We start from the raw sequence: 14,104 nt of genomic DNA on the forward strand, positions 1-14,104 counted from the left end.
CACAGTCATCCGGAACAGCTGGTGCTCTCATGCATGTTTCAGTGTTACTTGCCTCGAAGCGAGCAAAGAAGTAATTTAGCTTGACTGGTAGGTTCGTGTCACTGGGCAGCTCGTGGCTGTGCTTCCCTTTGTAGTCTGTAATAGTTTGCAAGCCCTGGCACATCCAACGAGCGTCGGTGCCAGTGTAGTACGATTCAATCTTAGTCCTCTATTGACGCGTTGCCTGTTTGATGGTTCGTCGGAGGGCATAGCAAGATTTCTTATAGGCTTCTGGGTTAGAGTCCCACTCCTTGAAAGTCGCAGCTCAACCCTTTAGCTCAGTACAGATGTTGCCTGTAATCCATGGCTTCTGGTTGGGATATGTACGTACGGTCACTGTGGTGACGATGTCATCGATGCACTTATCACACCAGTATCACTACTTGCACATCATCATCTATCACTCCAGTGTTAATCTGCTCAATTGTAATTACTTCGCTACTATGGCCTATTAATTGCCTTACCTCCTCACGCCATTTGCACACACTGTATATAGACTTTCTTTTATTTGTTTTTCTATTGTGTTATTGACTGTACGCTTGTTTATTCCATGTGTAACTGTGCTGTTGTTTGTGTCGCACTGCTTTGCTTTATCTTGGCCAGGTCGCAGTTGTAAATGAGAACTTGTACTCAACTAGGTTACCTTGTTAAATAAAGGTGAATTTTTTGGTTTGTTGATGAAGCCAGTGACTGATGTGGTGTACTCCTCAATGCCATCAGAATAATCCCAGAACATATTCCAGTTTGCGCTAGCAATTTGTGTTTTATGATGTACAAATTAGTCATTGTGGAAGATATGTATGTAGAGCATATTTAGTAGATCTTCATTTGTATGCTTTTGATTAGAGGAGTGAGTGAGTAGGATACAGAGAGAGAGCGAGAGAGAGAGAGAGAGAGAGTGAGTTGGCTTTCTGCTTAGGTTATTGTATTCAACTCTTATTTGCTCTCTGTCAGAACCCTTTTAGTCCCCATCAATGAATCTTTATTCAGCCTATATTAGATTCAGCCTCCCCATCAATTAATCTTTATACAGCCTTTATTAGATTCAGCCTCCTTTGCCTCCTGAATTGAAGATAAGGTTTCTATGGCAACCGCAGTGAGGGATAAACAAATAATTATGCTACAGCATTGATGGTAAAATCTTTAAATCAGCATGTCCGGTTTTACAAAAGCTATTCTGAGAACGGGTTTGAAAATGTGGAGAAATAGGTGTGAACAGCATCACATAAAGTCATGAAACAACACACGTGTGCACGTGGTCCTCATTTCATTATTCAAAATAGCTCCATGCATGGCAGTATCATTTCATAGGCGGGCTTACCGATGACTTTGCCCAAAGTCAATGATCTGATTAATATCAACTCCGCATCAGATGACAGGGTGTACTTTCTGTGGATGTCCTGATCGATCTGGGGGAATGTGGAAAGCAATTAAGTAATAAAAACGAGGATTACAGGAAATACTGATTCATCTAAATGGCTGCAAATTGCTGTAGTCCAGCTAAATTGATTGGGAACTAAAGCACTTTCTTAACAGTATACAATACTGCCCAGATGCTGCGAAGGAATTACACTGCACAGTATTTACACCTATTGTACATGTATCCATTGCTCACCTGTAGGTAGACATCTTTCCCCTGACGGTGGATTCTGATACGGTGGAGGCGTCCGTCTGCCAGGCTGCTGGGGCTGGGGCTGAACACATCTGGCTTCCTGTACACATGGAGCCGATACCAGATCTGGAGACTCCCTGCAGAACACAGCACAAACTGGGTGAAAACCATGCATTGAAAGATCTAAAACTCACAGTGCCTTCGGAAAGTATTCAGACTACTTGACTTTTACAAATTTTGTTCCGTTGCAGCTTTATTCTAAAATCGATTAAATTACATTTTAAAAAAATCAGCAATCTACGCACAATATGCGTACATTTGCAAATGTTTTATTTACGAAAGTATTCAGACCCTTTGCTATGAGACTCAAAATTAAATTGAGGTGCATCCTGTTTCAGTTGATCATCCATGAGGTGTTTCTACAACTTGATTGGAGTCCACCTGTGGTAAATTCAGATGATTGGACATGATTTGGAAAGGCACACTGTCTATATAAGGTCCCACAGTTGACAGTGCATGTCAGAGCAAAAACCAAGCCATGAGGTCGAAGGAATTGTCCCTTTGAGCTCCGAGACAGGATTGTGTTGAGGCACATATCTGGGAAAGGGTGGCCTCCATCATTTTTTAATGGAAGAAGTTTGGAATCACCAAGGCTCTTCCTAGACCTGGCCGCCCGGCCAAACTGAGCAATCGGGGGAGAAAGGCCTTGGTCAGGGACCAAGAACTCGATGGTCACTCTGACAGTGCTCCAGAGTTCCTCTCTGGAGATGGGAGAAACTTCCAGAAGGTCAACAATCTATGCAGCACTCCACCAATCAGGCCTTTATGGTAGAGTGGCCAGACGGAAGTCACTCCTCAGTAAAAGGCACATGACAGCCTGCTTGGAATTTTCCAAACGGCATCTAAAGACTCTCAGACCACAAGAAACAAGATTCTCTGGTCTGCTGAAACCGAGATTGAACTTTTTGGGCTGAATGCCAAGCGCCATGTCTGGAGGAAACTTGGTACCATCCCTATGGTGAAGCATTGTGGTGGCAGCATCCTGCTGTGTGGATGTTTTACAGCGGCAGGGACTGGGAGACTAGTCGGGATTGAGGCAAAGCTGAACGGAGCAATGTACAGAGAGATCCTTGATGAAAACCTGCTCTAGAGCACTCAGGACCTCACACTGGGGCAAGGTGCACCTTCCTACAGGACAACAACCCTAAGCACACAGCCAAGACAACACATGAGTGGCTTTGGGACAAGCCTCTGAATAGTGGCCCAGTCAAGTCTCTCTTTAGTGGCCCAGCCAGAGCCCGGACAAGAACCCGATCCAACATATCTGGAGAGACCTGAAAATAGCTGTGCAGCAAAGCTCCCCATCCAACCTGACAGAGCTTGAGAGGATCTGCAGAGAAGTATGGGAGAAACTCCTCAAATACAGGTGTGTTAAGCTTGTAGCAACATACCCAAGAAGACTCAATGCTGTAATCACCGCCAAAGGGTCTGAATACTTATGCAAATGTGATATTTCATCTTTTATATGTAATACATTCACAAACATTTATATAAACCTATTTTTGCTCTGTCATGGGGTATTGTGTGTAGATTGATGATAATTATTATTTTTGTTTTAATACATTTTAGAATTAGACTGATGTAACAAAATGTGGAAATTCAAGGGGTCTGAACACTTTCTGAAGGCACTGTACCTTGATGCGTGGGACTACTGGACTATTGGACGTAAAAGTCATGCATCAAAGTCAATGTGGGGACTATGCAAATATCTCAAATTTTCTTTCGGGCTAAAGTATATACGAAAATGAAAACGTATTTTGAAATATCCATTAAATGCCCTTTTGGTGCTTTGGAAATGTTATTGCCTTTGTTTCTTTGAATTTGGCAATTTTCCATGAGCTGTGCCGATGAGATTGTCCCGAGAGTTGTTTATTCATTAAAACGCCAGAGGCTTGACAATAACCTTTAATTTAAATAGATCAACTTATCTCATGAGGATCACCTCATCTTAACCTATTCAATGCCCCACGCACATCTATCAATCTAAATTAGTTTGGAATTCCAAGAACCATATAAATGAAAATAGCATTCTGACTGAATGAAAGAGAGGAGACGGGTTAAAGAAGGATTTTAAGCCTTGAGACAATTGAGACCTGGATTGTGTATGTGTGCCATTCAGAGGGTGAATGGGTAAGACAAAATATTTAAGTGCCTTTGAACGGGGTATGGTAGTAGATGCCAGTCGCACCGCTTTGAGTGTGTCAAGAACTGCAACGCTGCTGGGATTTTCACGCTCAACAGTTTCCCGTGTGTATCTAGAATGGTCCACCACCCAAAGGACATCCAACCAACTTGACACAACTGTGGGAAGCATTGGAGTCAACTTGGGCCAGCATCCCTATGGAATACTTTCAAAACCTTATAGAGTCCATGCACTGACAAATTGAGGCTGTTCTGAGTGCAAAAGGGGATGAACTCAATATTAGGAAGGTGTTCCTAATGTTTTATACACTCCAGTGTGCTTCTCTATTGATGCCCCTCAACAAAAGAGTGATGAAATTAAGATCCTACATCTGTAGATGTATAAATAGTTATCCTCGAACAGCCTCAATGTTCCTCCCACACACACACGACACTAGATCTGAGAGGCAGAGAGCTTTGCATTATCAAGTGAAGATGGGTCAATACTACAATTCCAGCTCAGTTCGGCAAATGGTTTTATGATATGTTATGAGAAACCCCTGACTGTGCCCGGGTGCCGGAGATTACCGTGGATGAAATGTCCTCCTGATCCTCCAATATTTACAAAGGCGTGACTCTTCCACATGCCCCGATGAACACAAACGAGCATAAAGGAGCGACAACTTAAAGAAAAACGGTGTAACTCAACACGATGCTGGTGGGCTTTCTGTTCTACTTGGAAGGATGTCAGATTAGAGGTCTAAGGTGCGTGATCTGGAGTGTTCATGGCGTCGTTATGGATGAGGCTGAATAGGCTGAGACGCATTGCTAAACCTGGATCTGTCAAGGTTCAATTTTTTTTATTTATTCCTGTCCGTTATGTAATGGATGGAAATATTCTCAACATGACATATTACTTCTTCCATATTTGTGAAGGGACTATAATTCCATCATTCTATAAAAAAAAAACATATTGCATTTTTTGTGTTGAAAGTTGTGCAAGGCAACTTGGTTCTTTCAGCCTTTTGCTGTGAGGTACAATGGGAGAAAACACTCCATATAATGAGATTCAATTCTGAATTTAGAGTTGCACTCTGCTAGCTAATTGAGCCATTACAACCCCCTTTGCTAAAGCCTTGGTGGAGCGCCAACTTTTTCCAGAAATCTGGAAATATGTTCAAAGCATAGACAGGACACATTAGAAATGATTCAATTATTGTACGTACTACAGACCAGTGGAGGCTCCTGAGGGAAGGACGGCTTATAATAATGGCTGGACTGGAGTAAATGGAATGGTATCAAGCACGTGTTTGATACCATTCCCTTCACTCCATTCCAGCCATTATTTTAAGCCATCATCCCCTCAGCAGCCTCCACTGTTACAAACAAATGAATGGTAGAGGTGTCCCTACCATTGAGTGCCAGGATGACTGCTATGTACTGCTGGCTGAAGGTGCTGACAGTGAGCAGCATGGCAGGGCTTTGTGTGGTCATGAAGCTGAAAGCCATGTTCTCTCTGGCCCTAGTGCTCTCTCTGTAGACTCTGGACGCCTGGGAGCTCCTGTTCTGCATCACAGAGAAAGGCTCCTGGAAGGTGTAGGTCACCGACGACTCTCTGTCAAATGACACAGACACCTCTGCATGGACACAGAGAGAGAGGATGGATCATTAGGGGAGTCATGCTATTATACACTGAATTCATTACATCAATTGTTGATTACATTTTATAAGTTGTAGCTGCACTTAGCTGAACCTAATCACCAGTCAGAATTTTAAAAATCACCAACACTCCTGACAAATACACGTTCTGTCAATGTCATCGGACGAAATAGAACGACATGTACCTCCTATAAGAAACAGAACACCCTTTGTTAAAGAAGTGTCTGCTCCATGATAATGGAGGCCTAGATTAGTGTGAATGTGAGAGCCAGATCCTCTCAGACAGACCAGAGAAAGCAGAGCAGCAAGGATCTGTCATCTCATCTTCTCCCTCTTTGATGTCTTTTTCAGATGGACTCCAATCTGCACTCTGAATGCCACTGATCTCAACACCTCCACTTTAAGAGCAAAGTGAACACCTCTCAAAACATTCCATTCTTTTCTCTTCCCCCGTTCTCTTCAAAATTATTCATGGACAAAGGAAGATATTGCATAATTATAGCTTTGTCTAAGCACATTCTCAGCGAGTTTTATGTTTTCATAACTAAGTTTCATAACAAGTCATGACATTGTGGAAAGAGAATGAAAAGCGCTCCACCCACACAAGAGCAGACAGTGGAAATAAAGAAGAATCTACAAAGACAGAACAGGGTTATGATAAGTCAATATTGCTTTCTTTCTGAAACATGATTGAAGGCAAAGATTGCTTAACTGAAAAGAGGCTCAGGAACAAGTATATCCAGTGCTTCAGAGAAAAACAAGCTATCTCAAAATATGCAAGAATCCCACACATGCGGCGGTCGCTACATCCTGCTTTTTGCTTAAAACTGCTCTTTCTAGCCTTGTTTATACCTGTGGCTAACATGTCTGTGTTTACACAGGCAGCTGGATTCAGGTCTTTTTTTTCACTCATTAGTATTTTGACCAATGACAGCAGATGTTTTCTCATAATTTTTCAGAGATGATCTGATTGCCAAAAGACCAATTCGTGAAAAAAAATGTCAGAATTGGGCTGCCTGTGTAAACGCATCCAATGTGTCCTTTGTCCTGATCTCATTTACTTTCTGATTGTGCCCACATTGTAACTGTTGCATCAACACATGGTAGCAAAATGGTAGTGGTAGTCTCTTATCCATCCACTGTCCCTGCATTGTGATCAGGATATCCTGGTCCTGGTCTATGCTAATTACTGGTCAATGGCATCAATATGTGTCAATGATTTTATAGGGCGGGATGATGATTTAAATGGTTTCACTGTGGAGATCCGTCTACAATTGTAAGACAGACACAATGCATCTGACTACCTCGGTAGGTGTTGAGGAAGATCAGATCACAGTCAGATCTTTAATCATCTACACTTGTCAAAAAAAATTGGGGATAATCAGGATGTGGAAAAGATCAGGACAAAGGATGCATGGTAGAACCAAGTATTAACAGGGCTTCTGTTGTAAAGTATGACTGTTCAAAACCTGGCAAGGTAAAAAAGAGTTTCCACAGGGGGGTGGAGAAGTGTACATATGAGTGTAATGGTTCACCAAACCCATGGTCCGGTACCTATTGTGGTTTTGGAGTTCAGTTTGGTACATCGGGAAAATGAAATGCCATTCACTGTCTGTTGTGACAGGGTTGTTATGTTGGGCATCTCAAGTTGCCACTCTGATGCTACGTATGTAACCATGTGGCAGGTGGAGTGCCAGGTAGCCTAGTGGTTAGAGTGTTGGGCCAGTAACTGATAGATTGCTGGATCAATTCCCTGAGCTGACAAGGTAAAAAAAAATGATATATAATAATTATGCTGTTCTACCCCTGAACAAGGCTGATAACACACTGTTCCTAGGCAGTCATTGTAAATAATAATTTCTTCATAAAAAATTCATTCATTTCTTCTTGCCTAGTTAAGTAAATTAAAAAAAGGGTGGAAGTGTATCAGTTGTGAAGTTATAAATATCAGTTAGAGGCGTTAATGTGATTTGTACTTTGAACTGCATAAAGTACAGCTATCATGCTTCCAAGTTAATAATAGATTGCATTTTTATAAATAATGTTTTTATGTTGCATTTAACTGCCGGAAATGCTGTTCTATAGTCTGTTTCCTTAGTAGGTGACGTCAGAGGTCACCATGTGGGAGAAGTGGGTGCTCAGGATGATAGATGAGTTTCCCACTAGTAATTACCATTTGGAGGGCCGTTCAAGTGGATTTTTCCCAGTCGTATGTGGTAAATTCCCACTTAGTTAGGAACGCACCATCATACTGACTCCTTGAGTGCCAGATGCGCAGTTGTGACTCTCATAAAGGGGGCATGTCTGTAGCACCGTACCTTTCCCACTCTGGGGTAATGTGATGGGCTGTCACTGTTAAGTAAGCGCAACACAGGGTGAATTGGCCAATTCATTGAAAACTTTGGCTTTGGCTTGTTTATATAGCTGGGTTAGTTGACAACGTCACTAACACAATGGGGCAGAAGTCCGTGAGTTGTTGTGACTCTGGGTGGCCAGATGGCGAGCAACAATGACAAGACTGCCATGTGGGGAATCGTGAGTGTCTAGTTTCAGCTAATTTAATTTGGTTCTTGATACCATGTCTTGTTTGAGGTGTTTTGACTGATTTCATGTCAATGCTAATATGGTTAGATGGCTAACCAACAAATGTAACAATGTATTTAACAGACAACAAGTGCTCATAGTGCACATTTATTTATGTTTTCAATAAACATTGAAGACTAAATATTGTTTACATGTTGTCAAGAATCTAAGTCAACCCCGTATGTTTTGCCCCATATTTGCGCATGTCTTGGTATTTGTTGCTAAACAACAAACTCGTCTATAGAGCGGGTATTAACTGTTTGCTGAAATGGGAAGGTTATAACGTGGCTCGAGCACTTTCACGATGTGCTGAAACCCCCCATTCTCAACCACAATGAATGTCGCATATCCGTGTCTATAAACCAAAGACTACAAAATATAAACACAGCCTACCAATCGCTCTCTTTTTTTTGGGCCCGGTAAGAATCAGCTGGCAGAGGGGAGAAGATGTTGTGTTGTTTTTTCTTTGCGTTTCCGTCTTGCTCCGGCTGCATAGGCTATTCTCATTGAGTGTGGCGACATACTGTTAACTTTTAATCCACAACTCTCTGTCCATCATCGTTGTAATCTACTGGGAAGCTAAAATGTTCCCAAATTGTAGATTTAAACAATGACGCAGGATCGGCCATCGAACCGTTCGGCATGAATATGTGTACTGTTACACCCCTAGCTGTACAGTACCAGTTGCATATGGATGTCATCACTCTATTGTATAATACATGCAGTGTGATGAGGACCTGGAGAATGTTCCAAGTACCAACTGTATTAGATAAATTATTAATAATTTCAAAGTGTAAGCCTACTCTTATGTCTTAATCATTGTGTTTTAAGTGTTTTTCCATTTAATAATTAATCATAGACAATCTCATGAGTGATCCCATTTACATCTAGTTTTTTGGGGGCATATCCTCACAGACCTTCCTTGCAGGAGGGTCCCCCGTAAGCAGACTGGGAGCAGTCACAGACATAGCCGCTGTTCTTCTCGATGCACCTCCCTCTGTTGTGGCAGAGACTGCTGGAGCCGCTGCAGTGGCCGGGGCAGCCTGCACTTACGCCCGGGGTCATCTTAGCCCGCTCCTCCAGGTTAAAGGTCATGCCGTTTATATTCAGAGTTCTGATGCAGCCCATGAAGCCCCTCTGCCTGGCCGCTGTTCCCCCTGGAGGAGGGACCACAGGTTATAATGACTTGATATGGCTTTTACAGTGTTATAACACATGTATAATTAGTATATCATGCATAATATTCCACAAAGTACTATCTGCTGTTCCTCCTAGAGGTGAGACTGCAGGATATAACTAGTTAATAATGCCTAATATAATGCTATAACAGATGTATAACTACTCTATATAATACAGTCCAGGAAACCCCTCTGCCTGGCTGCTGTTCTCCCTAGAGGAGGAGATGACATGTTATATACATTATAAAACATTTCTAACTAGTCTTTATACCTATGAAAGCACCCCACTGATTTCCTGCAACCCTTGATTTAATCCCAGTAAGCATCTAAGACATCTCTGGAACTATCCATGTGTGAGAGGCCTCATTAAGACTAACTATATGCAAATATGGAAGAATATCTATAACGATGAAGTGTTGGGCTGACCTTTCAAGCCATTATGAGCAGAAGAAACAGTATAGCCCCCGAATGACAAATCAAGATTTATGGCCAAATAAAGGTTTAATCTCAGGAAAAGCTCATTGGGAATTTCTTATAGGGAACCCATTCATGTGTGTAATGCCTTGGCATAACCAGAAAGTTACAGTGAAATAATGATAATGAATATGAAAAAGAATATCTAATAGCATTATAATTCATACATTGACCTACTGTCAAATTTGAGGACACTGCAAATCCTGAGATAGAAACTGTACCGAGACAATACAGTATATCTCTGGTGGAACTTGAGGGGGAAAGGCTACAATTAAAGGCTGTCTAATGAAATAAAATATATTATAATTACTGAGGCCAAGGCCAGCCCTACCAACAGACAACTGGTTGTTGAGACTAAGACTGAGAGCAGAACAGCCCCATCCACAAACAGCTGGCATTTGAGACTGAGACTAAGGCTATGAGGACAAGCCAGTCCTACCCACAAACAGTTGGCTGTTGAGCCGGAGGCGGAGGTGTCCATCAGATGGAGCTTCCAGGAAGCGTAAGGGCAGCTGGTCCACCTGCAGAGAGGCCTCCTTCACATTGCGCTCTGCCCTCACATAGTGCCACTGCCTGTCATTCAGGGGCACATGGGACTTGACGGCAAGGACCACCCCCCCGTTTCCCACGTCAAAGGAGAACGTCACCACGGATGGAGCTGAGGGAGCAGAACAGGATGAGAATAGCTGACAGTCAGGTCACAGAGAACTCATCCTTCACATTTTGTACTTCCATTTTCCTGTCAACGGTTTCTCACATTTTCCCTTCAATAGAAGTACATCCGCACAATGAGTTCTGAGAATTTCCTTTCCCACCGCCTGCTACCCCTACAACCCTCTTTTATGCTCTTTCACTCTCCAAGCACATGGGTCATTTTCTGCATCTATTCAAAGCTAAGTTGACAGCTTGATGATAGCGCTGTAATTGTGCTTTATAATACATCTTATCATTTGGATTACATTATGAAGTTTATATCTGGATGGACAGCTTGGACAGCTTTTTGAAGCACATGTCATCCTATTTAACTACTGCTGTACACACCTTTTATACTAATATATTGTCCATAATGTCTATACACACCATTATATACGTAAAGTATATTTATATTACAGACTCAGACATTGCTCAACCAGATATTTCTTAATTCCTTTATTATTTTGGGGGGGATTCGTGTGTATTGTTTTGTATTCTTAGGTATTACTGCACTGTTGGAGCTAGAAACATAAGCATTTCGCTGCACCTGCGATAACATCTGCAAAATATGTGTACGCGACCAATAAAATTAGATTAGATTTGTGATTTTATGTCACATGTAGTGCTCTCATGAAATGAAGTGCAGATTATTTTTGCGCGTGTGTGTGTTTATGCGTGCATGTGTGGCCCACAAACTCACAGCTAAGCTCCACTCTGATGAAGTCCTTGAGGCCCAGGTCCTCCAGAAAGACTCCTGATGGGACGCTGGTCTTGAAGTAGAAGGAGATGTCAGCGCTGAGCTCTGCCTGGAGGGTTGGGAAGTGCAGGTAGGATGACTCCTGGTAGAAGGACGCCGCATTCCACACAGACTCTAGAAAACAGGAAATACACATTTCTTCTTAGAGGAAAGTCCTGACTCACATAAGAAAGATACAGAGATGAGGATGAATATCTTGGGACTGAGTGGAGCGTTTGAACATACTCAATATTTCATCAGCATTTGGCGTGGAAAAACAAGGATGTTTAAAGGGACCATCTGTAAGATAAAAATGTAACAAAACAGAAGAGTTCACCTACTGTCACCATAACAACGCAGTGGGCCGATTCTGTAGAGTGCCTCAGAGCCTGTTCTGTTGGTGTCTCCAATCACGATCTCACTCACTGGTAAGTGCTCTTTGTAGGAGAGGACTCCTGTGTCATTAGCCCTACAATACAGAGAGGAGAGCATGGTCTCTGTGGAAGGAATCAAACAATGATGGAACCCTCGCCTACCCTGTCGTGACCCACTTAATCTCAATATTTGACAAAAGGGAATATACTGAATAGTGTACAAATGTGGAAATGTAAGATGAGACAAGAAATAGAAGATATGCACACAGATTCATAGTTAAATCATATTGATGGACAGGGCAGTAGATACACAGAGAGACATATTTGCATTGTTACCATGAGTCTGTGTTGGCGTCACAGTTGCAGAAGTAGTTCATGTCCATGCAGTTTTCCTCCAGGCTGCAGGAGCACTGCTGAACCCCCGGTAGGAAGCCTCCCCAGTAAGTCCGTCTCTCTCCACCCTGGTCCACCCACCAGGACAGGGGGCTGCCATCTGCACCAACCACAGTTATACAATTAGGTCCATATATAGAGTAGCATAATCTGTACAGCATCTGTTGGCATCCCATGGCATTGTGTCAATGAACCCTCAGTGATGCCAGTCAGACAGGCAGGGCTCATTTCCTGGAGCATCTGTAAGTGGCCCTGCTACAGCCATCCGTCAGACAATATGACTCTGCATTAGAGACACTCCAGGCCTGTAGGGAGCAGCCCCTTAGCTCTCAGACTCTACTCTTAAGACAGGAGAGTGGTGGGAGAGTGGGGACCGTATAATAGGAACATTACATTGAGAGTAATTTGATAAGTGTTGGCATGGGGGGGTTTGTACCAGCGGTACTGGTCAAGACACACTGACTGACATTGACAGTGTATGTTGTGGGATAACGGATTACAGTGTACCGAAGTATGTAATCCAATATTCTTCTGCCTTTGGTCATCATGTCAAATTGACATTGTTACTCAATTGAAACAAAGCAGAATAGACCGAATACAGAAATGGTTTAGGAATAACAAATTACATGGAAATAAGATGAGTATATACAGTTGAAGTCAGAAGTTTACATACACCTTAGCCAAATACATTTAAACTCAGTTTTTCACAATTCCTGACATTTAATCCTGGTAAAATTCCCTGTTTTAGGTCAGTTAGGATCACCAATTTATTTTAAGAATTTGAAATGTCAGAATAATAGTAGAGAGAATTATGTATTTCAGCTTTTATTTCTTTCATCACATTCCCAGTGGGTCAGAAGTTTACATACACTCAATTAGTATTTGGTAGCATTGCCTTTAAATTGTTTAACGTGGGTCAAACGTTTCGGGTAGCCTTCCACAAGCTTCCCACAATAAGTTGGGTGAATTTTGTCCCATTCCTCCTGACGTAACTGGTGTAACTGAGTCAGGTTTGTAGGCCTCCTTGCTCGCACACGCTTTTTCAGTTCTGCCCACAAATTGTCTATGGGATTGAGGTCAGGGCTTTGTGATGGCCACTCCAATACCTTGACATTGTTGTCCTGAAGCCATTTTGCCACAACTTTGGAAGTATGCTTGGGGTCATTGTCCATTTGGAAGACCCATTTGCACGCTTTAACTTCCTGACTCATGTCTTGAGATGTTGTTTCAAAATATCCACATAATTTACCTTCCCTCATGATGCCATCTATTTTATGAAGTGCACCAGTCCCTCCTGCAGCAAAGCACCCCCACAACAGGATGCTGCCACCCCCTTGCTTCACAGTTGGCATGGTGTTCTTTGGCTTGCAAGCCTCCCCCTTTTTCCTCCAAACACAACAATGGTCATCATGGCCAAATAGTTATATATTTGTTTCATCAGACCAAAGGACATTTCTCCAAAAAGTATGATCTTTGTCCCCATGTGCAGTTGCTAACCATCCGGCTTTTATGGTGGTTTTGGAGCAGTGGCTTCTTCCTTGCTGAGTGGCCTTTCAGGTTATGTCGATATAGGACTCATTTTACTGGGGATATAGATACTTTTGTACTTGTTTCCTCTAGCATCTTCACAAGGTCCTTTGCTGTTGTTCTGGGATTGATTTGTGCTTTTCGCACAGAAGTACGTTCATCTCTAGACAGAACGCTTCTCCTTCCTGAGCGACATGACGGCTGCATGGTCCCATGGTGTTTATACTTGCGTACTACTGTTTGTACAGATGAATGTGGTACCTTCAGGCGTTTAGAAATTGTTCCCAAGGATGAACCAGATTTGTGGAGGTCTACAATTGTTTTTCTGTGGTCTTGGTTGATTTATTTTGATATTCCCATGATGTCAAGGCACTGAGTTTGAAGGTAAAGCCATGAAATACATCCACACACCTCCAATTGACTCAAATGATATACATTTGCCTATTAGAAGCTTCTAAAGCCATGACATAATTTTCTGGAATTTTCCATGCTGTTTAAAAAGCACAGTCAACTTAGAGTATGTAAACTTCTGACCCACTGGAATTGTGATACAGTGAATTATAAGTGAAATAATCTGTCTGTAAACAATTTTTGGAGAAATGACTTGTGTCATGCACAAAGTACATGTACTAACAAACTTGCCAAAACTATAGTT

General features: G+C 42.2%; 1 protein-coding gene across 1 annotated transcript in view; it reads right to left on the minus strand.

The window, feature by feature from the left end:
- The window catches only part of LOC110520175 (contactin-associated protein-like 5), a 119,712-nt gene that overhangs the window by 4,211 nt on the left and 101,397 nt on the right, over positions 1-14,104 (minus strand). Inside the window, exons 14-21 of the mRNA XM_021597305.3 lie at positions 11,866-12,022; positions 11,497-11,624; positions 11,120-11,290; positions 10,166-10,384; positions 8,992-9,231; positions 5,245-5,469; positions 1,655-1,788; positions 1,361-1,448 (exon numbers count right to left, since the gene is read on the minus strand). Of these exons, the coding sequence (XP_021452980.2) occupies positions 1,361-1,448; positions 1,655-1,788; positions 5,245-5,469; positions 8,992-9,231; positions 10,166-10,384; positions 11,120-11,290; positions 11,497-11,624; positions 11,866-12,022 (1,362 nt within the window). The remainder of the gene's footprint in view (positions 1-1,360; positions 1,449-1,654; positions 1,789-5,244; positions 5,470-8,991; positions 9,232-10,165; positions 10,385-11,119; positions 11,291-11,496; positions 11,625-11,865; positions 12,023-14,104) is intronic.

The sequence above is a fragment of the Oncorhynchus mykiss genome, chromosome 3, assembly GCF_057628025.1.
Source record: "Oncorhynchus mykiss isolate SJ-2025 chromosome 3, ASM5762802v1, whole genome shotgun sequence".
In the NCBI taxonomy this organism is placed as follows: domain Eukaryota; kingdom Metazoa; phylum Chordata; class Actinopteri; order Salmoniformes; family Salmonidae; genus Oncorhynchus; species Oncorhynchus mykiss.